General features: G+C 34.8%; 1 protein-coding gene across 1 annotated transcript; it reads left to right on the forward strand.

Annotated features, from left to right (window-relative positions):
* Positions 1-1,108: 1,108 nt before the first annotated feature.
* Positions 1,109-25,480, forward strand: LOC116122151 (probable cyclic nucleotide-gated ion channel 20, chloroplastic). The gene is made up of 10 exons (XM_031408059.1): positions 1,109-1,293; positions 1,916-1,980; positions 2,668-3,179; positions 3,618-3,806; positions 5,653-5,751; positions 6,722-6,859; positions 7,379-7,530; positions 23,500-23,596; positions 24,220-24,477; positions 25,038-25,480. Exons 3-10 carry the CDS (start codon positions 2,676-2,678, stop codon positions 25,281-25,283), a joined length of 1,683 nt encoding a protein of 560 aa, XP_031263919.1. The 5' UTR covers positions 1,109-1,293; positions 1,916-1,980; positions 2,668-2,675; the 3' UTR covers positions 25,284-25,480.
* The last annotated feature ends 499 nt before the right edge of the window (positions 25,481-25,979 follow it).

The raw sequence follows: 25,979 nt of genomic DNA on the forward strand, positions 1-25,979 counted from the left end.
ATTTTTTAAAAAATTACAAAAACACCCCAATAATCCACATTTACCAGATTCCGGCCACCACTGCCGAAAAATGGCCAGAATCTGGTAGGATGGCGCACTACCGGCTGAATCTGGCCGGTAGTGTGCCGATCTAGCATTTTCCGGCCAGAGCCACGGTGGATCTGGCTAGATCTAAGGCCGTAACCAGTCGGTAACGACGACCAACAAACGGTAGTCGTTGACCATCAACGACAACCGTTTGTTGGTCGTCATTGATGAGCAAATACAGGCACCGTAAATCTGGCCGGAACAGGCCATATCGGCACACGACCGGCAAGATCCAGCCGGTCATGTGCCGATACGGTGACTTCGGCCACCCTCCGGCGGTGGTGGCCGGCTGTCTGTATTTAAGGGTGGGTTGTGAGTGTTTTTGTTAACTTTTAATGTTTTATTATAGGGGTGTTTTGTAAACAAACAAACATAGGGGGTATTTTATTAATTTATAAATCCTACATCGTAGTACCCACCCAATTCAACTTTTTTTAACTTTTTTTAAAAAACTTTTCTCAAAAACGCAAAAATTTGGACCAAACGGAGCCCTTGATTTTATGTTTTCGAAATTTGAAAACGCATTCCATGTTATTTTTAGAAATAATAGAAGTATGAAACATTGTAACAAGTATTAAATGGACAATGGAAACATAAGTTTTGACACATCTATTGAATCATTAAAAATTGTTTCTTGAAATTGGAGATGGCATATAAATTATGACATTTCTAATATGTATTAATTATACAATTGTTTAATTTTGTCATAATATACTTAAAAAAACAAAGAGGGATGTCCATGAACCTCTTTAATTATCTATATGATCATCTATTTAAAAAATTAAAATAATAAGTAAACAAGTATTTTACATTACACTAACATGATAAAAAATAGAAAAGACAGCAATAGTAACCACATAGGGTCATTATTGTTATTTTTGAAACTAATAGGATATCCATGTAATTTACCCTTGACAGAGAGAGGAACTCCACCTCACAAAGACAGACACCTCATAATATTTAACAGCAACTGGCCAATGACATGAAGCCAAACCATTTCCTACAACAAACCAACTGACTTTTCAAAGTCTTCCGGGCCTTTAAGTCTAGTCAGCTCTCTCTTTCTCTTTCACTCCTGTTAGAGCTAGTTAAGTTTCCTATTCACTTCATCAACAATGAGATCAGTGCTCTTTTCTTGCATCCAATTGTAGAGAAAGGAGGGTTCTTTTTTCCTTTGCCAATTGGTGAGAATTCAGCTTCAAGCAGGTTAGTTTTACTGGGTTCATGAGAATGTAGTTGGCTTCATGAATTAGAGCTTCTGAAGAGCTGAAAATTGCTGTTTTTTTGTTGAAGTACGTTGTGTTTTTCAGTAAATGATCAGTTCAAAGCTCTTTACTTGCAGCCAATTATAGAGAATAAAGGTTCTTTTCTCTATTTCCACTTGCTGAGAACTCAGCTTCAAGCATGTTAGTTTTATTGTCTGTGTCTTGTGGTTTTGTATTATAAAGGTAAATCCGTAACTGGGTTCATGAGAATGTGGTTGGTATCATGAATCAGAGCTTTTAAAGAGCTCAAAACTGCTGTATGTTGTGGAACTACTTTGTGTTTTTCATCGAATGAGTTTAAAGCTCTTTACTCAGCAAATTATAGAGAAAAAAGGGGTTCTTTTTTCCGTTGTCACTTGCTGAGAACTTGGCTTCAAGAAGTTTAGTTTTCTCGTTTGTGTCTTGTAGTTGTGTATATGGCTTTAAATTGTAACTGAGTTCATAAGAATGTGGTTGGTGACTTGGTGTCATGAATCAGAGCTTTTAAAGAGCTCAAAACTGCTGTTTGTTGTGGAAGAAGTACTTTTGTTTCATTGAATGAATTCCAAGCTCTTTACTTGCAGCCTATTATAGATAACAAAGGGTTCTTTTCTCTATGATCACTTGCTGAGAACTCAACTTCAAGAAGGTAAGGTTAGTTTTCTGGTGTCTGTCTTGAGTTTTGTGTATAGGTAAAACTTTTAACTGGGTATATGAGAATGTGGTTGGTGTCATGAATCAGAATTTTTAAAAAGCTCAAAACTGTTGTTTGTTTCAGAAGTACTTTTGGTTACTTGATGCCCTTGTTAAAATCGCTTTTTCATACCTGCTTAACAGAGTTCATAAAGAGAGAAAATTTGCAGGATTTTGACTTGTCTTTTGGAAATGAATGATGAAATTTGTTTAAACAACTCTAGCACAAAGGTTTTGAACTTGATTGTATTATTTATTGTTACTATTTAATGAACAAAATTTAGGAATGTCAAACGCAATTAGAGGATGTGAGCAGAGGTGCCCTCGTAAAAAGCAAATAATTTGGTGCAAGAAGAAGTGTTGAATTAAGTACCAAAATTCTGCAAAATTGTGCTATCTTTCCAAATATTTTTTGAAGTACTAGCATTGAGATTAAGGATGGCACCTCTTCAACTTGTAGTCTAAAGTAAAATTCCCTGTTATAGATTTAGCTTAATAAAAAATGGACTGCTTTTCACCTTGAAAGTGCTTTCTTGCCATCATAGTACATACAAGTCAAGTACATTGGTTACTGACATTGGAGTTTTTGGGATTTTTATTTTTTGGTGGATTGGATTTTAGTTTATTAGATATTCTTTTGCAGGTCAAGAAATGGCTGGTTACGAGAAAGATGATTTACCAATGCTGTCAGATTCCCGTTTATCCAATGAAAATGTGGATTCTCGGCTTAATGTCTTTGCTTCCAGGACTAGGAGCGCATCACTTTCTATTCCTATGAACTCTACAGAGTCCTATGAACCTCAACCTAATCTTGTTGGCCATACTGGTCCTCTACGGAATGAGAGAAGAACACCATTTATACAGATGAGTGGCCCTTTATATATCAGCCGTCATTGGGAAAACAATTTGCGACCGAATCAAGGTGTTACAAGTATTCAAATGCCAGAACGTAAGATAGAAACATATCCTTCTTTTAGTGGAATGGAACAAAATGATTGGTCTGAAGACAGCTATGCTAAAAAAAACGAACATTTACTGAGGTCTGGACAATTGGGGATGTGCAACGATCCTTATTGCACAACTTGTCCGACGTTTTACAATTACCAAGCTGGACAAGCAAAACATCAAAAAACTTCTCGTATTTTTGATGCCAAGGTATATTTCTTACTCCAACTAGCGGATTTTTCTTTCTGATGCTGTTTTCATGTGCCTTATACTTTTGTTGCAAGTCCTTAGAAGCATCATGGAACAACAATACAACTCTAGCTAGATAATTTATTGCAGACCTTTCAAGTTTGATGGACGTTCCAGTCACATGGTTATGATGTTGCCTGTGTTGAGCTTGGTGTTAATATTGGGGATTTTGGTTAGAACTTATGATATAAATACATTATTTGTATACAGCACACATATGTTCATACATATATGCAACTGTAATCATTTTATACATGCTTGTTTTGGAAAAATTATAATATAATTTACTATCAGAATTCTATATACACGAATTCATGACCTATTGGATTTTTTATTCTAGAATCATTTTGGGCCACAACTTCAACTTATTTATACAGTCTTATTTTTGTTTGCTGTCAGTATAATGCTCTTTACGGGGACGCCAAAGGTTGCGCTAGAAGATTTTTCTCTTTTCTGAGTTCGTTTGTTCCTGGAATCATGAATCCTCACACTAAAGTTGTTCAACAGTGGAACCAATTTTATGTTATTTCTTGCTTGGCGGCGATTTTCATAGACCCTTCGTTTTTCTTCTTGTTGCACATTGAAAGGGTACATTTCATCAATTTTTGGTTGTGGAAATATTATGTTTGGTTGTTCCCAAAGTTATTACATTTTCATATGTTGTGTTCTTGAATATGATTCTAAAATATAGTTTTTAGTTTCAATCTTTTCAACTTGATTTTGAGTTTTGATCTTTCTACTTCTATGTCCAGCATCAGAAAGAAGGCAGTTGTTATGAAAGTTGGAGAACTCTATTCATGATTTTACTAGATTTTTAGAGACAATTGATAATGTGTGTTCTTGATCACTTGAGCTATCTTTTCAGGAACCAATTGGCTTTAGCAGCACAGACCAAATATGTGTCCACTTAGGAGATCAAATTTTATAAAACCACTTTATTTGTTGAATCTCCTTTGGTGAATGTTACTTTAGAGCATATTTGAAGTTCCATTACCATTTTTTACTCCATTAAATGTCTAAATGAACAAATACTAATATTATTTCCGCCTTTTACAAGTTTGTATGATTCTTGGGAGAGTCGAGTTACTGTTTCCTTACAGATCCTTTAGGCTCTGTGGGTTAGGGTGGTTAATTTCTGGCTTCTAGAGGATTTATGTCCTTTTTTACTCGTGTCCTATGGTACCTTTGTTGTATTTCTTCTCTTTTATTGCTTTCTTATTAATAGTGGCTCCAAGGGCCTCCTTAATTGCTTAGAGATTTCTTAAATAGAAGATTATTCCCTAGGATTACAAAGGGCATACCAAAATACCAATGTTGTCATTCTATCTTGAACCAAAAAGCTACTTTTTTAATGCTTGACATTCAATGTTTGAAACAAAAAAATTTCCCATGCTTTTTGAGTGTTATTATTGCACCTGTGAAGATACTTAGATGTTTGTGAAGTTTTTAAATCATTTTTTCTGGGACAAGGAGAAAAGGTATTCCTTTAAAGTATCTCTTAATATTTCTAGATTAACTTCCTTTGAAGCCCTGCAAAACCCCGGTATAGAGCTATCTTGAAGGATAGTTTTACCAATCATAGCAAGGAATTGCAGTTTTGTAAAATTTTCACTTGTCTTATTTTCTACCATACATTTATTTATTTCAACTCACGGCCTTCTGAGCAGTAGCCATTTCCGCAGAACAGTCCATATATATTATATATATATGTGTCTTTCACTGCCCATATTGTTTTTATCTTTTATTTGTCATATACTTTGCACATGGCTTCTGAGGATCAATATCCACTTCTACGGAAAATCTTGTTGTATATTATATTGTCTTTCATGTTCTAGCTGGGACTTGAAACCTTTCATAAATAACCCTAATTTAGTTGCCCTGAAATGAAAATAAAATAACTACTGAAAACCAACACGAATATAAGTTTAACGTGGGTGGGCAAAACCCTGCTATTTCCATTAATGAGAATAGAATGTGCAACACTTGATGTTGAGAAAACAGATCAGAGAAGCACAGCCCCTCAAAATGACATTTTAACTAGATTTCAGAAACGGTTTTAGTTTAGTTGCCATGGAGCAAAGTCCTATGTCCTGTTGTTGCAGTATTCCTTCTACTCTCTAAGTTGTGAAACCCTTCTCAATTGCCCAGGTCATCTTGGTTTTCTACTTCTTTTTCAAATATGGTCGGTGATTTTTCTTCCAATTTTTTCAAAATACTATTTTCTTTGTTGATTATTTGATAGTATTTTTCCCTTTTTCCTTTTAAGGTTTTTCTAAAATCTTTAGTTCATCATTTGACTTTTCGTTGGTACTATGTGTTTAAGTTTGTTTTATTAATATGTTGTGTGCTTGTTCAAGATTTTCAGTATTAATATTCATCTTATTTCATTACTTCAGCCTGTAGTTTTTACATATGCTTCTTTTTCTGGATGCAGGATAGTAAGTGCATAGCTATCAACTGGCCATGGACTACAACTATTGTGTTTCTTAGATCCGTGACTGATTTCGTTTACTTACTGAATATGCTGCTTCAGGTAGATTGATCCTTTGTTGGTTGTTATTTTTTGCCATTACACTTGCCATTATGGTTTATGCTGATTTTTGCTACTAATTAATTTCTATTTATTGGAATCACAAGTGAGCTCCTTCATTAGTACAAATCTCTTATCATTGATCAGCCATACATCCATAAGACTGCATATGCAAGAGTGAAGCCTTAGATTGATTTTGTTCCAAATTCTGCTTATCAATTTCCAATAGTAGCCATGTACTCAAACTATAGAGGTAAAGAATAATAAAATAAGAAACATGGTGACCTGAAATGCATAACTTAAATTTGTTTCCTCAGCTCATTGGTATGGATTGTTAAGTAGACAAAAATATAGATGTAGATGCATGAGATATACGGAGTATGAACTTAAGATCTTTGTTCTAATAGATTAATACTATGTCAAGTAATCACTTGACCCAAAAGTTTAAGTTGACAAGTAATTGCTCAAAATTAGCATTAAGCTTTTGAACACAGATATATCGGATTGAGCTCAATTATGATTTCATTAGATTAAGGAAGATAATCTCATTTGTAATACTTTTACTGGAAGAATAGGAACTACATTGCTTATTTTTCACCTATGTATTTGTTAGAATTAAAGTTTTCTGATGTTTATATTGTTCTAGATTGTCGGATATATGCTCGAGGGATAAACATAACTTATCATTTTGTCTTTCTAGTTTATTTATTATCATTGTGTTTTACTTAGCATTGAAGGTCTTTGATTTTGCGATTTGGTAGCTTGATTAGTTTAGCATCCGAAGAAATACTTTTCAAAAGAAAAGCTTCATATGTGTTATCTGATGCATCGCGTATTATGTATTGTGGAAGTTTTGTGTGGTATGGTTGTCTAAGGAGTTCTTCTGTAATTCATCTTGGTACAGTGACTTATATATCTAATTGATTTTCTTTTACGTGTCTGATTAAATGATTTATTATTTGTATTTTTGCAGTTTAGACTGGCATATGTTGCTCCCGAATCTATGGTGGTTGGAGCTGGGGAGTTAGTTGACCATCCAAAGAAAATAGCTCTCAATTACCTTCGTACATACTTTTGTATTGACTTTTTCATAGCATTACCACTTCCTCAAGTGAGTTTACCTTATCCTTCAACCCCTTCTCTCTCTGTGTGTGTGTGCATGTCTATATATATATATATATCATAATTTGCTTTCTCCTTATGATTTACGATGTTAGATCTTTATAGTTAATTTATCAATCGGATCAATTTTTGAGTTTGGCTCGGATTTTAGGGTCTGAACTGATTTTGGTCCAGAATATGTATAAAACTTTGAATAGTTTTGTAATTTAGTATGTTTGACCTCCTGTCATGTACATAATTTTGTGTACATCTGTGTGCACATGCAGTTGTTTGTGTATGTGAGAGTTGATGGATTACGGAAGGTATAACCACAAGTTACACTGTGTGAAGACATTTAAGCTCCCTATTTTTTATTTTTTATTATTTTTTTTTAATCTACTTGAAATTGGTTAGGCATGTGCTTGTGCATATATCTATTTACTCCCACTGCTTGTGATACATGCTTCATATTTATTGTTATTAAATGTGTTGTTCCATGTCATAAATTATCTCCTTTCCTTGTTTACAGATAATGATATTGATTGTTCTACCCCATAACTTGGCATTATCTGGAGCAAATTATGCTAAAAATCTTCTACGGACAGCAGTCCTTGTTCAGTATTTTCCCAAATTGTATAGGTTTCTGCCTCTGTTTGCTGGTCAGTCGTCAATTGGCTTCACATTTGAGCATAATACGTATATACTTGATAGTATATAATTTATTATTTTGCCTCCTGTATGTACATAATCTTATGTACTCTGTGTGCACATGAAATTGTGTGTGTAGTGACAGTTAATGGATTGGCGGAAGGATAACCACAAGTTACACTCTGTGAAGACATTTAAGCTCCCTAGTTATTATTATTATTTTTTTTTTAAATCTACTTGAAATTGGTTATGTGCTTTTGTATATCTATTTACTCCCCCGCATATGATTCATGCTTCATATTTATTGTTACTATACGTGTTGTTCCTGTCATAAGTTATCTCCTTTCCTTGTTACGTAATGATTATGATTGTTCTACCCCGTAACTTGCATTATCGGGGCAAATTATGCTAAAAATCTTTTACGAACAGTTCTTGTTCAGTATGTTCCCAAATTGTATAGGTTTCTGCCTCTGTTTGCTGGTCAGTCGTCAACTGGATTTGAGTCGGCATGGGCAAATTTTTTCATGAATCTTTTCCACTTATGTCTTGTCCGGTCACGTTATGGATCAGGCTGGTACCTTTTCGGATTACAGTAGAAAAAGTCATTGTGGCATTTAAAATTTGCTTATTTCATCTTTTAATACTTTCCTGCATTTGCTTTATCTGAAGTTTACATGCTTTACATTGGCATGCTCTTAAGTCTTAACTGTTTGGTGGCTTTATAAATCATATTCAATCATTTATCACATGAGATATGCAGGCATAAGGCGTCCCTGATTAATGTTTTCTTGAAGTGATAATTCACAATCAAAATATTGCACATTCTCTCTCTCTCTCTTTGGTTTGCCACATCGGAAATGCATGTCTTCAGACTTATAACATGCTTGAAAATATCATTTTATAAATTAGCATCTCAAACATTTCCACAAATTCTTTCATTCATGTGTTGTTTGCACTTATAAATTCAACGCTGGGAACATAGAGAAATTTAGCAACAAAATAGATTCCTTCATTTTTTTCTATTGTTATGAAATGTCCTGCATGCTTGTTACTTTATTGATTCTAGATATCAACATGAAGTTTCTGTTATTATGGTTCACCAAAAGTTTTTTTTTTTTTTTTAATTAATAAATGTGTGAAAGTGTAGATGGAATTTTTCTTTACTTTCTCTGCTTCCCTGTCTCTTTCTTGTAACAGAGGTTAATCAATGTCTCGAAATGCCTGCATGGAAACAAACTTTGCGATTAATAGATGTGTGCCGTGGGAATGTTACTGATAAATTTATTTATAATGTTACAAAATGGAATCTTGGAAAGAAGATGAAATATCTAATTCTTGTTTCGGGGAGATGATTCTATGAATTTATCAGCAAGCTGTCAACCTTACCACAATACATAATATTGCCATCAGATACACATATTCGCTGTTTTGGGATTCCAGGTAATATTGCCACCAGAGCACTGGCACTGCTGAACTCACTTGGTGTAGGCTAATTAGACATTGATTTTCTGATTATTTTTACATTAAATTTCTATTTGTTGAGTGGTAATAGAACGATCAGCAGTTCTGTTCTAGAGGTTTAATGTTTTGTTGGTATCCTCATATTTGAGTCAGTCTGAGCAAACCTAATACCTTTTCCTCATATGTTATATCAGGATGTTGATTGTCATTGACCATTTTTTCCTATCATTCCATAAGTTGAAACTTACTGGTTTTGCGCTGCTTAATGTTTGAATGAAGCTCAGGCTTGATTTCCTTGTTCTTTAATGGTACACTGTTTTAACATGTATTACGAAAAATTGGTTTTGGATTGAAGTACTTCGCTTTCCAGTTATGCTTCATATTTTCCTCTCCCATATGTTTTTTTTCTGTCTTGTATCTTTTTATAAAATATTTTCGATAGTGAAATTGAAGGAACACACTCTAATCCCACAATTTGGGCTGGCCATGGTCTTTCATGTGTTGGTAGAACTCTCCTTGGAAAACCGCTTGCTAAGGGAGGTGCCCAAGCCTTTATAACCCCATGCCCACCCTTTTCCTTTCAATGTGGGATCCCAACATTCCACCACGCTTCTGCAACCGACGTCCACGTCGGCCTCTTTACCCCGTCGGCCTCTTACCCTTGGGTGACTACGCGGATCCCCTTTTCCCTCGGGCCTCCATGCCCTTTCTCGGGGTAGCAGCCCGGGCCCAAGGTCGCCTGCCACGGGTCAGCCACGGGTCAGCCTGCCACTCGTCCTGCCACATAGGCACAGGATCATGCTCTGATAACATTGATAGGAACACACTCTAATAACTCAACAATTTCTGGGCCATGGGTCTTTCATGGGCTTGGTAGAACTCTCCTTGGAAAACCGGCTGCTAAGGGGGATGCCCAAGCCTTTATACCCACATGCCCACCTTTTCCCTTCAATGGATCCCAACAGAAATAAATATTGTTTCAAACTCTGTAAACTTATTGATACTGTTTTTGACATTATGTGTTTATGTTTGATATTTTTGAAGCAAATCAGTACTCTTGCGGGAAATCTAACTCCAAGCTATTTTGTTTGGGAAGTCCTTTTACCATGGCCATTATTGGACTCGGCTCTGCTCTTTGCTTTTCTATTGAATATGCAGAACTTCCTCCAGGCTCTCGTAAAGAGGTACAACTTTTTACTAATTCATTTTTAGAAGATTGTCATATTGTTGCCAGTGGTACTTTTTTCCCACAAAACTCAAACCCCTCAATAAGTAGATAATATCCATGATCCAACGACAGACGACGTATTCAACATACTTGTAATTAATGCATTTGATTCTCGCTCAAATTCAACGGATTCCACTGGAAAATGTTTGATAAATTTCCATATTCTGAAGGTTACATGTGGCAAATCAGGTACACAATTATAATAATAAGAGTTTGTCTTAAAGAGAAAATCGGCTAACATGAATATTTGACATCCAATATTCAAATGCCTCTCTTACCAATAAATTTTGTATGCTTAGGATTCTCTTCAATGAATAGTTTGTGACTAATTAAGTTTAGCTTGTTAAACAACTTTGAATTTTCAATAAATCATTCAATGGGACTTTTTGCTAAATGATATTTGTTCTTTTTTCAGGAAGTTAGAAATGTCACTAAGGAGACGAGATGTGGAGCAATGATGAGCCTAGGCGCTTGCCTGAAGACCTTAGAAGTATTTCACCATAAGTTTGAACTTATATCATACTTGTGAATTATACATTTGAAAAATGTGTTTGTTTGACTACATGGCTTGTGAAATTGTGTTTAAACTTTGATCTTTGTCAACGCCCCATCAGGGCTGTTGTCTTATCTCTAGACGTGCCCACCATGCAAGTCACTGAAAACACCTGAATGAACAATATAAATAGGCAGTCAATTTATTACTATAAACAAAGACAACCCTTTCTTGATTTTCATTCCAAGTAAAATATAGCAGTGTTGTAGGTTCTATCTAATTAGAATCATGGACCGGAACCTCTATTTGATCCCCTAGTAAATTGTTCATTGGATCCCAAAAGTAAAGCTTTTTCCTGAGTGACGAGAAGGATCATGCCGGCAAATGGCACTATAGACTTTTATGTCTGAAGCAAATGAAAAAGTAGTTGACCTTTTATCAGAATATCTGGTCTTAGGTTTGGTTTCAGTGAGATGTTTAGTCTCTGCTGACTCTAGGTGGGCTTGATCAAGGGCTATTATTCTCCTGTGTGAAAAGATCATAGATGTTACGAATGGCGTTGATGAGAATGAGAATGTTAATTGTATTCTTTGTTTAGTTCTTTCTTCAGATGATTTGCACATCTATTTACAAATTGACCTATAAAATTGCTGTAATGAATAGCAAGTACGAGCAGCTGAACGATATAATTGGGCTGCAACCAGAGGGGTGAATGAAGAAATGCTGTTTGAGAATTTGCCTGAAAACCTTCAGAGAGACATCAGACGCCATCTCTTCAAATTTGTGACGAAAGTAAGCAACAGAATATCTAAAATCTGAAGTTGTATACCAGTTGGTACATTGCGCATAAAACGAAATTGTTGTCTTTATTGTTGCAGTAGTTGTAGCTTTTTGTAACTTCCTTGAGCTTTGTCATTGATAATATGTTGTCAAATTATGTCTATCCGTAGTAAACTTGGAAATGTGTCATTTCACAGGTTCGGATTTTTGCTCTGATGGACGAACCAATATTAGATTCGATTTGTGAGAGGTTGAGACAAAAGACATACATCAAAGAAAGCAAAATTCTATATCACGGTAGTGTGATAGAAAAGATGGTGTTTATTGTGCGTGGGAAAATGGTGAGCACAGGAGAAGATGGGATAAGAGTTCCCTTATCCGAGGGGGATGTTTGTGGTGAGAACTTCTTACATGGTGTCTTGAGCATTCTTCTGTAAATAGAGGTATTATTATGAGTATTAACTCCTTTTATTGAATTGACTTCTGTTCGCCACTGAGACGCCTTAGCATGAAAACAATAAACATATTTCATCAACATGATTTCTGTTGCAGATGTAAAGCAAAAAGGATCCTCGGGCAGCGGTTGCTCAGCAACAGGACAGTAGAATGCTTAACAAATGTAGAAGCTTTTCGCTCCGAGCATCGATATTGAAGAAGTTACTAGTCTTTCGCTAGATTCTTGCGGAATCCTCGCGTTCAAGGAGCCATAAGGTTATTTCTGAATCAATTTATATCTTAATGCTATAAAGTAATATTTTCTAGTAAGTTCACCTGATTTACTTTACAAATGCTGATATCGTTTTGAAAGTTATTTCTAGAAAAAAACCAAAATAGATCTAGCAAAGTCGGACTTCTAATTCTGTTGAGACTTGTTATTACAAGTTATAACTGTATACTTGTAAGATGTTATGAAATGCTCGATATTTTACGATACTGTAGCCAAATCCTACTTTCTATGACGAATACGAAAGAACAAATAATTATCAATGGATAACGATATTTTCTAGGAAGTTTTGATAAGAAACAAAATCTCTCTTTCGTTATCAAGATGTAACAATCATTTTTCTCTTCACATGCAGTATGAATCCCCTATTGGCGAAGCCTTGGTGCTACGTATTCAGTAGCTTGGCGATACAGGAAGAAACGCTTGAATCGTGCTGATACCTCACAATCTCAGTCCAAGCATTCTTCCAGATCATAGTCTTTCTACTCCTTGTAAGATACACATTATTGAGATTTGATGATTATATGCATATACAGTGTCAGTATCTAGCTTTCAACATGAAGCTAGATATTTTGCCAGCTTTTAAAAAATATATAATTTAATTATAATAACACACACGTAGTCGTAGAAATATTCTATTCTAAATCTGCGTTGTGTGTCCTCGTCATGAGAAGGTCTAGATTACCACAGACAACCAGATGATCTATATGTTCATGTGTTTAAAATTTTCTTTGATTCTATTTTGAACTCAACGGGTTAGTTTATTTTAATATTAAGTATTTTTATGCCATCAATGTATCCAGGTTGAATCATTTCTGGGAGGATGAATTCAGTGTGATAATTAGAATGCAATTCCTTGAGATTATATTTATTTACTAATTTTGATTATGTGATTATAATTGTTTATATAGAGATTTTTATAAAATGAAGATGGGTGGCTTTATCCATGTAGCCTTGTCTTGATATAAATTGCTTTGATATCTGCATCAAATGCTGGAAGAGTGTTAAAAGAAGAATTGATGTATTATTTTATCTGCATCTCAGTCTAATGGCATTGTATGATGTATTCATTATCTGTAGCTCGTTCTATACCGTCATTACTTTCAACCAAAAATTAAGTATACTTATATTATGATTTTGGAATATACGTATGGTTGTCAAATCGTGTATGGTATCGTCTATTGAAAAACTTAATTTTTTGAATCTTGGTACGCGTATTGTATTGCAGGATTCCTTTTTTAAAAAAATAATATTTTTTTCTAAAAATTTATCATTCCCATGATTATTGGCAAATTTTGTGATATTAATGGTTTTAAATTATGGTATTACTAAATCAAATTAATTACAAAATTTAGACTATATCATTTTCTCAAACAACGTTTATATCATTTTCAAGATCAATGTCAATATCTATAATTTCATTTGTTTTATTATTATCATGTAAAATGGGTAACACATTCCTTTTTCACCTTTTTTAATGCAAAATAGGTAAATTTGACATGTTTTTAGTGAACCGGGTTGGGTGAACCCGAATTCGACCTGAATTTTTTTTTGGACCTTTGGCCCAAATTAATAAAATCGTATCATTTTATATCGATATTTTAAAGTATAAACGGATACATATCATATTGTAGGATACATATCAACGTATAGATATGTTTATGATTCACTCTCTGATATGTATCGTTGGTGACTCGTATACGTATCGCGTATCAGAGGATACTAACAACATGTACAAGAGTAATTATTAGTTTATAAAATTAAGAAGCCGAGGTTTTCTTACTAAACCCTAACCCGAAATCGCAATAATCTTCTTTTTTGCTAAAGTTTTTGGTAGCAAATGAAATAAAAACTGATTTTATTTTTCGATTTTGAAAACGCATTCCATGTTTATTTTAGAAATAATAAAGTATGAAACATTGTAACATATTAAATGGAATGAAACTATAAATCATGCTTTTTTCGTTTTGTTATATTCTTATATTTAATTACGGTTTCAATTTAAAAAACCGTACTTTTTTACACAAGTTTTGACACATCTATGAATCATTAAAATTGTTTTTTGAAATTGGAGATGGCTATAAGTTATGACTTTCTAATATGTATTAATTATACATTGTTTAATTTGTCATAATATACTAAAAAACAAAGAGGGATGTCCATGAACCCTTAATTATATATATGATCATCTATTTTTTCTATTAAAAAATAAATAGTAAACAAGTATATAACATTACACTAACATGATAAATAGAAAAGAAAGCAATTAACCACATAGGGTTATTTTGTTATTTTTGAAACTAATAGGATATAGAACTCCCACTCATAGAGAGAGACAGACAGACTTAAGTAGATAACGCAACTGGCCAATACATGAAGCCAAACCATTCTACACACAACCGACTTTTCAAAGTCTTCCGGGCCTTTAGTCTAGTCACTCTCTCTTTCTCTTTCACTCTTGTTAGCTGTTAAGTTTCCTATTCACTTCATCAACAATGAGTTCAATGCTCTTTTCTTGCATCCAATTGTAGAGAGGAGGGTTCTTTTTTCCTTTGCCACTTGGTGAGAATTCAGCTTCAAGCAGTTAGTTTTCTTCTTCTGTGTCTTGTGGTTTTGTATATAAAGTTGAAACTTTTACTGGGTTCATGAGAATGTAGTTGGCTTCATGAATTAGAGCTTTTGAAGAGCTGAAAATTGCTGTTTTTTTTGTTGAAGTACGTTGTGTTTTTCAGTAAATGTCAGTTCAAAGCTCTTTACTTGCAGCCATTATAGAGAATAAAGGTTCTTTTCTCTATTTCCACTTGCTGAGAACTCAGCTTCAAGATGTAGTTTTATTGTCTGTGTCTTGGGTTTTGTATTATAAAGGTAAATCCGTAACTGGGTTCATGAGAATGTGGTGTGGTTCATGAATCAGAGCTTTTAAAGAGCTCAAAACTGCTGTATGTTGTGGAACTACTTTGTGTTTTTCATCGAATGAGTTCAAAGCTCTTTACTCAGCAAATTATAGAGAAAAAGGGTTTCTTTTTTCCGTTGTCACTTGTTGAGAATTAGCTTCAAGAAGGTTAGTTTTCTTGTTTGGGTCTTGTAGTTGTGTATATGGATTTAAATTGTAACTGAGTTCATGAGAATGTGGTTGGTGTCATGAATTAAAGCTTTTAAAGAGCTCAAAACTGCTGTTTTTTGTAAGAAGTACTTTTTGTTTTCATTATGAATTCCAAGCTCTTTACTTGCAGCCAATTATAGAGAACAAAGGGTTCTTTTCTCCAAGATCACTTGCTGGAACTCAACTTCAAGAAGGTAAGGTTAGTTTTCTGGTCTGTCTTGAGTTGTGTATAGGTAAAACTTTTAACTGGTATATGAAATGTGGTTTGGCATGAATCAGAATTTTTAAAGACTCAAAACGTTTTGTTTGTTTCAGAGAGTACTTTTGGTTACTTGATGCCCTTGTTAAAACGCCTTTTCATACCTGCTTAACAGAGTTCATAAAAGAAAAATTTGCAGGATTTTGACTTGTCTTTGGAAATGATGATGAATTTGTTTAACACTCTAGCACAAAGGTTTTGAACTTGATTGTTATTTATTGTTACTATTTAATGAACAAATTTAGGAATGTCAATGCAATTAGAGGATGGACATGAGGTGCCCTCATAAAAGCAAATAATTTGGTGAAGAAGAAGTGTTGAATTAAGTCCAAAATTCTGCAAATTGTGCTATCTTTCCAAATATTTTTTAAGTACTGGCATTGGATTAAGGATGGCACCTCTTCAACTTGTAGTCTAAAGTAAAATTCCCTGTTTATAGATTTAGCTTAATAAAAAATGGACTGCTTTTTCACCTTGAAAGTGCCTTCTTGCCATCATAGTACATACAAGTCAAGTACAATGGTTACTGACATTGGAGTTTTTGGGATTTTTATTTTTTGGTGGATTGGATTTTAGTTTATTTGATATTCTTTTGCAGGTCAAGAATGGCTGGTTAAGAAAGATGATTTACCAATGCTGTCAGATTCCCGTTTATCCAATGAAAATGTGGATTCTCGGCTTAATGTCTTTGCTTCCAGGACAGGAGCGCATCACTTTCTATTCCTATGGACTCTACAAGAGTCCTATGAACCTCAACCTAATCTTGTTGGCCATACGGTCCTCTACGGAATGAGAGAAGAACACCATTTATACAGATGAGTGGCCCTTTATATTAGCCGTAATGGGAAAACAATTTGCCGCGAATCAGTGTGTTACAAGTATTCAAATGCAGAACGTAAGATAAAACATATCCTTCTTTTAGTGGAATGGAACAAAATGATTGGTCTGAAGAAGCTATGCAAAAAAGAACATTTACTGAGGTCTGGACAATTGGAGGTGCAACGATCCTTATGCACAACTTGTCCGACGTTTTACAATTACCAAGCTGGACAAGCAAAACATCAAAAACTTCTGGTCTTTTTGATGCAAAGGTATTTTCTTACTCCTAGCGGATTTTTCTTTCTGATGCTGTTTTCATGTGCCTTATACTTTTGTTGCAATCCTTAGAAGCATCATGGAACAATACTCTACTAGCTATATTGCAGCACCTTTCAAGTTTGATGGAGTTCCAGTCAACATGGTTATGATGTTGCCTGTGTTGAGCTTGGTGTTAATATTGGGTTTTGGTTAGAACTTATAATAAATACATTATTTGTATAAGCACACATATGTTCATACATATATGCAACTGTAATCATTTTATACATCTTGTTTTGAAAATTATAATATAATTTAATATCTAATCTATATACACACGAATTCACCTATTGGATTTTTTTTCAGAATCATTTTTGGGCCACAACTTCAACTTATTATTTATACAGTCTATTTTTGTTTGCTTCAGTATAATGCTCTTTACGGGACGCCAAAGGTTGCGCTAGAAGATTTTTCTCTTTTCTTTGATTCGTTTGTTCCTGGAATCATGAATCCTCATACTAAAGTTGTTCACAGTGGAACCAATTTTATGTTATTTCTTGCTTGGCGGCGATTTTCATAGACCCTTCGTTTTTCTTCTTGTTGCACTTGAAAGGTACATTTCATCATATTTTTGGTTGTGGAAATATATTTGGTTGTTCCCAAAGTTATTACATTTTGATAGACCTCCCGTTAAGCATGTTTACAATACAGAGGGCTAAGCGACAATAGGTCAAAAGGGTAAAGAGTGTGAGGTGCTTGCTGTTAGTTGTTAGAGAAATTGTTACAGCCACGTGTGAGGGGACAAAGTTGTTAGTAGAATAGTAGTCATGAAGGTATTAAATAAAGGTCAGTTTTGGTGAAGGGGGGAATCAAAATAGTCATGTTAGGTAGGGTCCCCAGCTCCTCGAATTGTTGGGATCTATCTGTTGAGTTTATCAATTGTTTGGTTGTTCTTTGCTTTTCTCCATCAATATACTTGGTTGAGGCTTGTTTGTGGTGAACTATCTGTTATCTGTACTGTTTGGCTATTGTTGTTATCAGTGCAGGAGTCTCATCAATGGTATCGAGCCAAGGTTGGGGAACGGTAAAAGCGGAAATGGAGACTAGGATGGGAAATGTGGAAAAAGATATGAGATCGATGAAGGAATTTGAGAACGATCAAAGAATGCTTGAAGGAGATGCTAGCATGGATGAGGCGAAAGGAGGAGGAAACCAAAGGAGTTAGAGGGGATGGTCAACGTAAAGAGCGGTGAAACAAATCGAAACCAAGGGGGAGAACAGTGAACCCAATGCAAACCAGAATGGCAAACCCATATTTACTGAACGAAATCGACCAGAGTCAGATGGCCGGAGAATCGAAATACCGATATTCATAGGGAAGAATTTGTACGTTTGGTATTCAGGATAAAAGGTATTTTAAGTGTATCAATGGCTGAAAACGAGAGGTTGGCCACGGTGGCCGTTTGCATGGAGGGCGACGCAATCAATTGGTTCCAGTGGATGGAGTGCGAGCTCCTGTGACAACATGGGCCGCCTTAACTTGCCTTGCTTCGTTGGTTCATGGCTCACAGGAAGAAGGTCGTACACCTAATGGGAATCCAACAAGCCGGTACAATGGAAGAATATTGCCGGAGTTTGAAGCGGTATCTGCTCCATTGTGTGAAGAAAAAGAAGACATATTGTGGGCCAACTTCTTAAACGGGGCTTAGACCAAATCTAAAAGCTGAAGTCAAATTGGGCCAGCCAATTTATTAATGCAATTAATTAAGTTAGCCCAGAAAAGAGGAGAAGAATTGGGCTACGAAAGAAATAGTTTGGGCTTAAGACAGCTGAAAAACCAATTGGGCTGTATGGTTTTAATGGAGGAATTATTTCAGTGGCTAGGTAACGGGAGTAACACATACAACTTGAGTGTGGGCTTGAGCAATTGGAGAAGGGACCTGGAAGTGGACTCGGTCAGCTAGGTATGGGTCAAGGCGTAATTGATCAAGAGAAATTGGATCTAGGGTTCAATACAACACAATCGCTCATTCGCCAGATCTAGAACATATCCCTTTCTCAATCAACAGCAACACTTCGTCAACCCCTCGTCGGAGTGCCGCCCATGGAGGAGAGGCGTCGCCCGGCGCCGACTTCCGGTCACCAGAGTACAAGCTGGACACTCTTCAAAAGATCGATTCCACACCTCTCCCACCTGCGAACAACCCTCCCGGCGAATGACAGAAGATGAGGAGAATTGAGTAAGGAAGCGAGGGCATTAAAGGAGTGGAGGAGCGGTGTGGTATCGGTGAAAATTTTCCATCCCCACCTTGAACAGTGGTTCTTCAAGGGAGGGTATTGAAGACCCCCGTTAAGCATGTTTACAAAACAGAGGGCATAAGCGACAATAGGGTCAGAAAGGGGTAAGAGTGTGGTGCTTGCTGTTAGTTGTTAGAGAAATTGGTTACAGCCCCGTGTGAAGGGAATCAAAGTTTTAGTAAATAGGTAGTCATGAAGGTATTTAAATAAAGGGTCAGTTTTGGTGAAGGGGGGAGATCAAAATAGTGTCTATTGTAGGAGGTCCCCAGCTCCTCGAATTGCTGGAGCTATCTGTTGAGTTTATCAATTGTTTTGGTTGTTCTTCTTTTGCTTTTCTCCATCTTACTTGTTGAGGCTTGTTTTGTGTGAACATATTCTGTTTCTTGTACTGTTTGGCATTGTTTGTTATCATTGCAGGAGTCTCATCACATTTCATATGTTGTGTTCTTGAATATGAAATATAGTTTTTAGTTTCAACCTTTTCAACTTGATTTTGAGTTTTGATCTTTCTACTTCTATGTCCAGCATCAGAAAGGAGGCAGTTGTTTATGAAAGTTGGAGAACTCTATTCATGATTTTACTAGATTTTTAGAGACAATTGATAATTGTTTCTTGATCACTTGAGCTATCTTTTCAGGAACCAATTGCTTAGCAGCACAGACCAAATAGGTGTCCACTTAGGAGATCAAATTTTATAAAACCACTTTATTTTTTGAATCTCCTTTGGTGATGTTACTTAGAGCTATTTGAGTTCCATTACCATTTTTTACTCCATTAAGTGCCTAAATGAACAAATACTAATATTATTTCCGCCTTTTACAAGTTTCATGATTCTTTGGGAGAGTCGAGTTACTGTTTCCTTACAGATCCTTTAGGCTCTGGGTTAGGGTGGTTAATTTCTGGCTTCTAGAGGATTTATGTCCTTTTTTACTCGTGTCCTAGGGTACCTTTTTGTATTTCTTCTCTTTTATTGCTTTCTTATTATAGTAGTGGCTCCAGGGCCTCCTTAATTGCTTAGAGATTTCTTAAATAGAAGATTATTCCTAGGATTACGAGAAACATGAAGAGAGAAGGCATACCAAAATACCAATATTGTCATTCTATGTTGAACCAAAAGGCTACTTTTTTAATGCTTGACATTCAATGTTTGAAACAAAATTTTCCCATGCTTTTGGTGTTATTATTGCACCTGTGAGAGCTTAGATGTTTGTGAGTTTTTAAATCATTTTTTCTGGGACAAGGAGAAAAGGTATTCCTTAAAGTATCTCTTAATATTCTGGATTAACTTCCTTTGAAGCCCTGCAAAACCCCGGTATAGAGCTATCTTGAAGGATAGTTTTACCAATCATAGCAAGGAATTGCAGTTTTGTAAATTTTCACTTGTCTTATTTTCTACCATACATTATTTATTTCAACTCACGGCCTTCTGAGCAGTAAGCCATTTCCGCAGAACAGTCCATAATATTTATATATATGTTCTTTCACTGCCCATATTGTTTTTTATCTTTTATTTGTCATATACTTTGCACATGGCTTCTGAGGATCAATATCCCTTCTACGGAAAATCTTGTTGTATATATTGTCTTTCATGTTCTATCTGGACTTATTATTGCACCTGTGAAGATACTTAGATGTTTGTGAAGTTTTTAAATCAATTTTTCTGGGACAAGGAGAAAAGGTACTCCTTTAAAGTATCTCTTAATTTTTCTGGATTAACTTTCTTTCAAGTCCTGCAAAACCCCGGTATAGAGCTATATTGAAGGATAGCTTTACCAATAGCAAGGAATTGCAGTGTTCTAAAATTTTCACTTGTCTTATTTTCTACCATACGTTGTTGTATTTCAACTCATGGCCTTCCTGAGCAGTAGTCATTTCTGTGGAAGAGTCCATATGTATTATATATATATGTGTGTGTATGTCTTTCACTGCCCATATTGTTTTATCTTTTATTTGTCATACACTTTGCGCATGGATCAATATCCACTTCTAACCGAAAATCTTCTTGTATATCATAACTTCTTTCATGTTCTAGCTAGGACTTAAAAACTTTCATAAATAACCCTAATTTAGTTACCCTAATATGAAAATAAATTAACTACTGAAAACCAGCAAGAATACAAGTTTAACGTGGTTGGACAAAACCGTGCTATTTCCATTAATGAGAATAGAATGTGCAACACCTGATGTTGAGAAAACATATCAGACAAGCACAGCCCCTCAAAATGACATTTTAACTGGATTTCAGAAACGGTTTTAGTTTAGTTGCCATGGAGCAAAGTCCTATTTCCTGTTGTTGCAATATTCCTTCTACTCTTAACTTGTGAAACCCTTCTCAATAGCTGCCCTGGTCATCTTGCTTTTCTACTTCTTTTTCAAATATGGTCGGTGATTTTTCTTCCAATTTTTTCAAAATATATATTTTTTTGTTGATTATTTGCTAGTATTTTTTCCCTTTTTCCTTTTAAGATTTTTCTAAAAACTGTAGTTCATCATTTGACTTTTCGTTGTTACTATGTGTTTAAGTTGGTTTTATTAGTATGTTGTGTGCTTGTTCAAGATTTTCAGTATTAATATTCATCTTATTTCATTACTTCAGCATGTAGTTTTTACATATGCTTCTTTTCTGGATGCAGGATAATAAGTGCATAGCCATCAACTGGCCCTGGACTACAGCTATTGTGTTTTTTAGATCCGTGACTGATTTCGTGTACTTTTTGAACATGCTTCTTCAGGTAGATTGATCCTTTATTGGTTTTTCTTTTTTGTCATAACATTTGCCATTATAGTTTATGCTGATTTTTGCTACTAATTAATTTCTATTTATTGGAATCACAAGTGAGCTCCTTCATTATTACAAATCTCATATCATTGATCAGCCATACATCCATAAGACTGCATATGCAAGAGTGAAGGCTTAGATTGATTTTGTTCCAAATTTTGCTTATCAATTTCCAATAGTAGCCATGTACTCAAACTATAGAGGTAAAGAATAGAAAAATAAGAAACATGGTGACCTGAAATGCATAACTTAAATTTGTTTCCTCTAAGTCAGTGGGTTGGATTGCTAAGACAAAAATATAGATGTAGATGCATGAGATATACAGAATATGAACTTAAGATCTTTGTTCTAATAGACTAATACTATATCAAGTAATCACTTGACCTAAAAGTTTAAGTTGACAAGTAATTGCTCAACATTAGCATTAAGCTTTTTAACACGGAAAGATTGGATTGAGCTCAATTATGGTTGCATTAGATTAAGGAAGATAATCTCATTTGTAATACTTTTACTGGAAGAAAAGGAACTACATTGCTTATTTGTCACCTATGTATTTGTTAGAAATAAAGTTTTCTGATGTTTACATTGGTCTAGATTGTTGGATATACGCTTGAGGGATAAACATAACTTCTATCATTTTTTCTTTCTAGTTTTTTTATTATCATTGTGTTTTACTTAGCATTGAAGGTCTTTGATTTTGCGATTTGGTAGCTTGATTAGTTTAGAATCCTAAGAAATACCTTTTAGGAGAAAAGCTTCATATGTGTTATCTGATGCATTGCATATGTATTGTGGAAATTTTGTGTGGTATGGTTGTCTAAGGAGTTCTTCTGTAATTCAGCATGGTACAGTGACTTACATATCTAATTGATTTTCTTTTGCTTGTCTGATTAAATGATTTATTATTTGTATTTTGCAGTTTAAACTGGCATATGTTGCTCCCGAATCTAGGGTGGTTGGAGCTGGGGAGTTGGTTGACCATCCAAAGAAAATAGCTCTCAATTACCTTCGTGGATACTTTTGTTTTGACTTCTTCATAGTATTACCACTTCCTCAAGTGAGTTTACCTTATCCTTCAACCATCTTCCGCCTTTCTGGATATCAAAAAAGAAAAGGTAGAAAAAGGAAAAAAAAAAAAAACTCTTCGCTTCTCTGCGGTAATTTCTTATGTTTTTATTCTTTCTTCCATGAACTTTTTTTTTTTTTTTTTTAATATTTTGCTGCCTTCTTATGATTTAAGATGTTAGATTTTTATACTTAATGTATCAATCAGATCGAGTTTTGAGTTTGGCTCGGATTTTAGGGTCTGAACTGATTTTGGTCCAGAATATGTATAAAACTTTGAATAGTATATAATTTAGTATGTTTGACCTCCTGTTATGTACATAATCTTATGTACATCTGTGTGCACATGAAATTGTGTGTGTATGACAGATGATGGATTGGCGGAAGGTATAACCACAAGTTACACTGTGTGAAGATTTAAGCTCCCTAGTAATTTTTTTTTTTTTTTTTTTTAATCTACTTGAAATTGGTTAGGCATGTGCTTTTGTATATATCTATTTACTCCCACCGCATATGGTACATGCTTCATATTTATTGTTGCTATACTTCTTGTTCCATGTCATAAGTTATCTCCTTTCCTTGTTTACAGATAATGATATTGATTGTTCTACCCCGTAACTTGGCATTATCTGGAGCAAATTATGCTAAAAATCTTTTACGAACAGCAGTTCTTGTTCAGTATGTTCCCAAATTGTATAGGTTTCTGCCTCTGTTTGCTGGTCAGTCATCAACTGGATTTGAGTCGGCATGGGCAAATTTTTTCATGAATATTTTCACTTATGTCTTGTCCGGTCACGTTATTGGATCAGGCTGGTACCTTTTTGGATTACAGGTAGGCAAAAGTCATTATAGCATTTAAAATTGCTTATTTCATCTTTTAAATACTTTCCTGCATTTGCTTTATCTGGAAGTTTGACATGCTCTTAAGTTGCTTAACTGTTTGTGGTACATTTATAAATCATATTCAATCATTTATCACATGAGATATGCAGGCATAAGGCAGTCCCTGATTAATGTTTTCTTGAAGTGATAATTCACAATCAAAATATTGCATCATTCTCTCTCTCTCTCTTTGGGTTGCACATCGGAAATGCATGTCTTCAGACTTTATAACATGCTTGAAAATATCATTTTATAAATTAGCATCTCAAACATTTCCACAAATTCTTTCATTCATGTTGTTTTTGCACTTATAAAATCAAACGACGCTTGGGCCGGACATAGGAAATTTAAGCAACAAATAGATTCCTTCATTTTTTTCTATTTTATGAATATGTCCTTGCATGCTTGTTACTTTATATGGATTCTAGATACTTCAACATGAAGGTTGTATACTTTTCTGTTATTATGGTTCACCAGAAAAGTTTTTTTTTTTTTTTTTAATTAATAAATGTGTGAAAGTGTAGATGAATTTTTCTTTACTTTCTCTCCTTGCCTGTCTCTTTCTTGTAACAGAGGGTTAACCAATGTCTTCAAGATGCCTGCCATAAAGACGGCAGTTTCTGCAAGTATATAGATTGTGGCCGTGGGAATGGTACTGGTACATTTATTCGTAGTGATCCAAATTGGGAGGCTTGGAAACTCCGTGGAAGTTCTAATTCTTGTTTCACGGAAGAAGGTTTCCCTTATGGAATTTATAAGCAAGCTGTCAACCTTACCACAGAACATAATATTGCCACCAGATACATATATTCGCTGTTTTGGGGATTCCAGGTAATATTGCCACCAGAACACTTGGCACTGATGAACTAACTTGGTGTAGGCTAATTAGACATTGGTTTTATTAATATTTACATTAAATTTCTATTTGTTGAGCGGTAATAGAACACACAGCTGGTCTGTTCGTAGAGATTTAATGTTTTGTTGTTATGCTTCCTAGTTGGAATCAAATCTGAGGAAACCTAATACTTTTTCCTCATATTTCATATCAGGATATCGATTATTATTGACCATTTGTTTTCCTATCATTCCATAAGTTGAAATCTTTTCGGTTTTGCATCTGCTTAATGTTTGAATAGAAGCTCAGGCTTGCTTGCTCCTTTGTTCTTTAACGGTAACAATGTTTTAACATGTAAAACTACGAAAAATTGGTTTTGGCTTGAAGTACTTTGCTTTCCAGTTTATGCTTCATATTTTCCTCTCCCATATGTTTTTTTTCCTGTCATCTTTTTAATAAAAGTATTTTCGATAGTGAAACAAATATTGTTTCAAACTCTGTAGACTTATTGATACTGTTTGTTGACATTATGTGTTTATGTTTGATATTTTTGAAGCAAATCAGTACTCTTGCGGGAAATCAAACTCCAAGCTATTTTGTTTGGGAAGTCCTTTTTACCATGGCCATTATTGGACTCGGGCTCCTGCTCTTTGCTTTTCTCATTGGACATATGCAGAACTTCCTCCAGGCTCTCGTAAAGAGGTATGACTTTTTACTAATTCATTTTCTCGAAAATCGTCATATCGGTTATCAGTGGTACTTTTTCTCCCTACAAAACTCAAAACCCTCGATAAGTAGATAATATCCATAGTTCCAACAACAGACAACGAGTTCAACATACTTGTAATTAATGCATTTGATTCTCTGCTCAAATTCAACGGATTCACCTGGAAATGTTTGACAAACTTCCATATTCTGAAGGTTACATGTGGCAAATCAGGTATCACAATTATAATAATAAGAGTTTGTCTTGAAGAGAAAATCAGCTAACATGAATATTTGACATCCAATATTCAAATGCATCTGCTTACGACTAAATTTTGTATGCTTAGGATTTCTTGCTACGATAGTTTTGACAATAAGTTTAGCTTGTTTAAACAACTTGATTTTCAATAAATCATTCAGTGGGACTTTTTGCTAAATGATATTTGTTCTTTTTTAGGAAGTTAGACATGTCACTAAGGAGACAGATGTGGAGCAATGGATGAGCCATAGGCGCTTGCCGAAGACCTTAGAAAGTATTTCACCCTAGTTTGAACTTTATCATACTGTGAATTATTACATTTGAAATATGTGTTTGTTTGACACATGGCTCGTGGAAATTGTGTTTAAACTTGATCTTTGTCAAGCCCCATCAGGGCTGTTGTCTTATCTCTAGACGTGCCCACCATGCAAGTCACTGAAAACACCTGAATGAACAATATAAATAGGCAGTCAAGTTTATTACTATAACAAAAGCAACTTCTTCTTCATTTTCGATTCCAAGTAATATGCAGTG

This window comes from Pistacia vera, unplaced genomic scaffold (assembly GCF_008641045.1).
Source record: "Pistacia vera cultivar Batoury unplaced genomic scaffold, PisVer_v2 Contig132, whole genome shotgun sequence".
In the NCBI taxonomy this organism is placed as follows: Eukaryota; Viridiplantae; Streptophyta; class Magnoliopsida; order Sapindales; family Anacardiaceae; genus Pistacia; species Pistacia vera.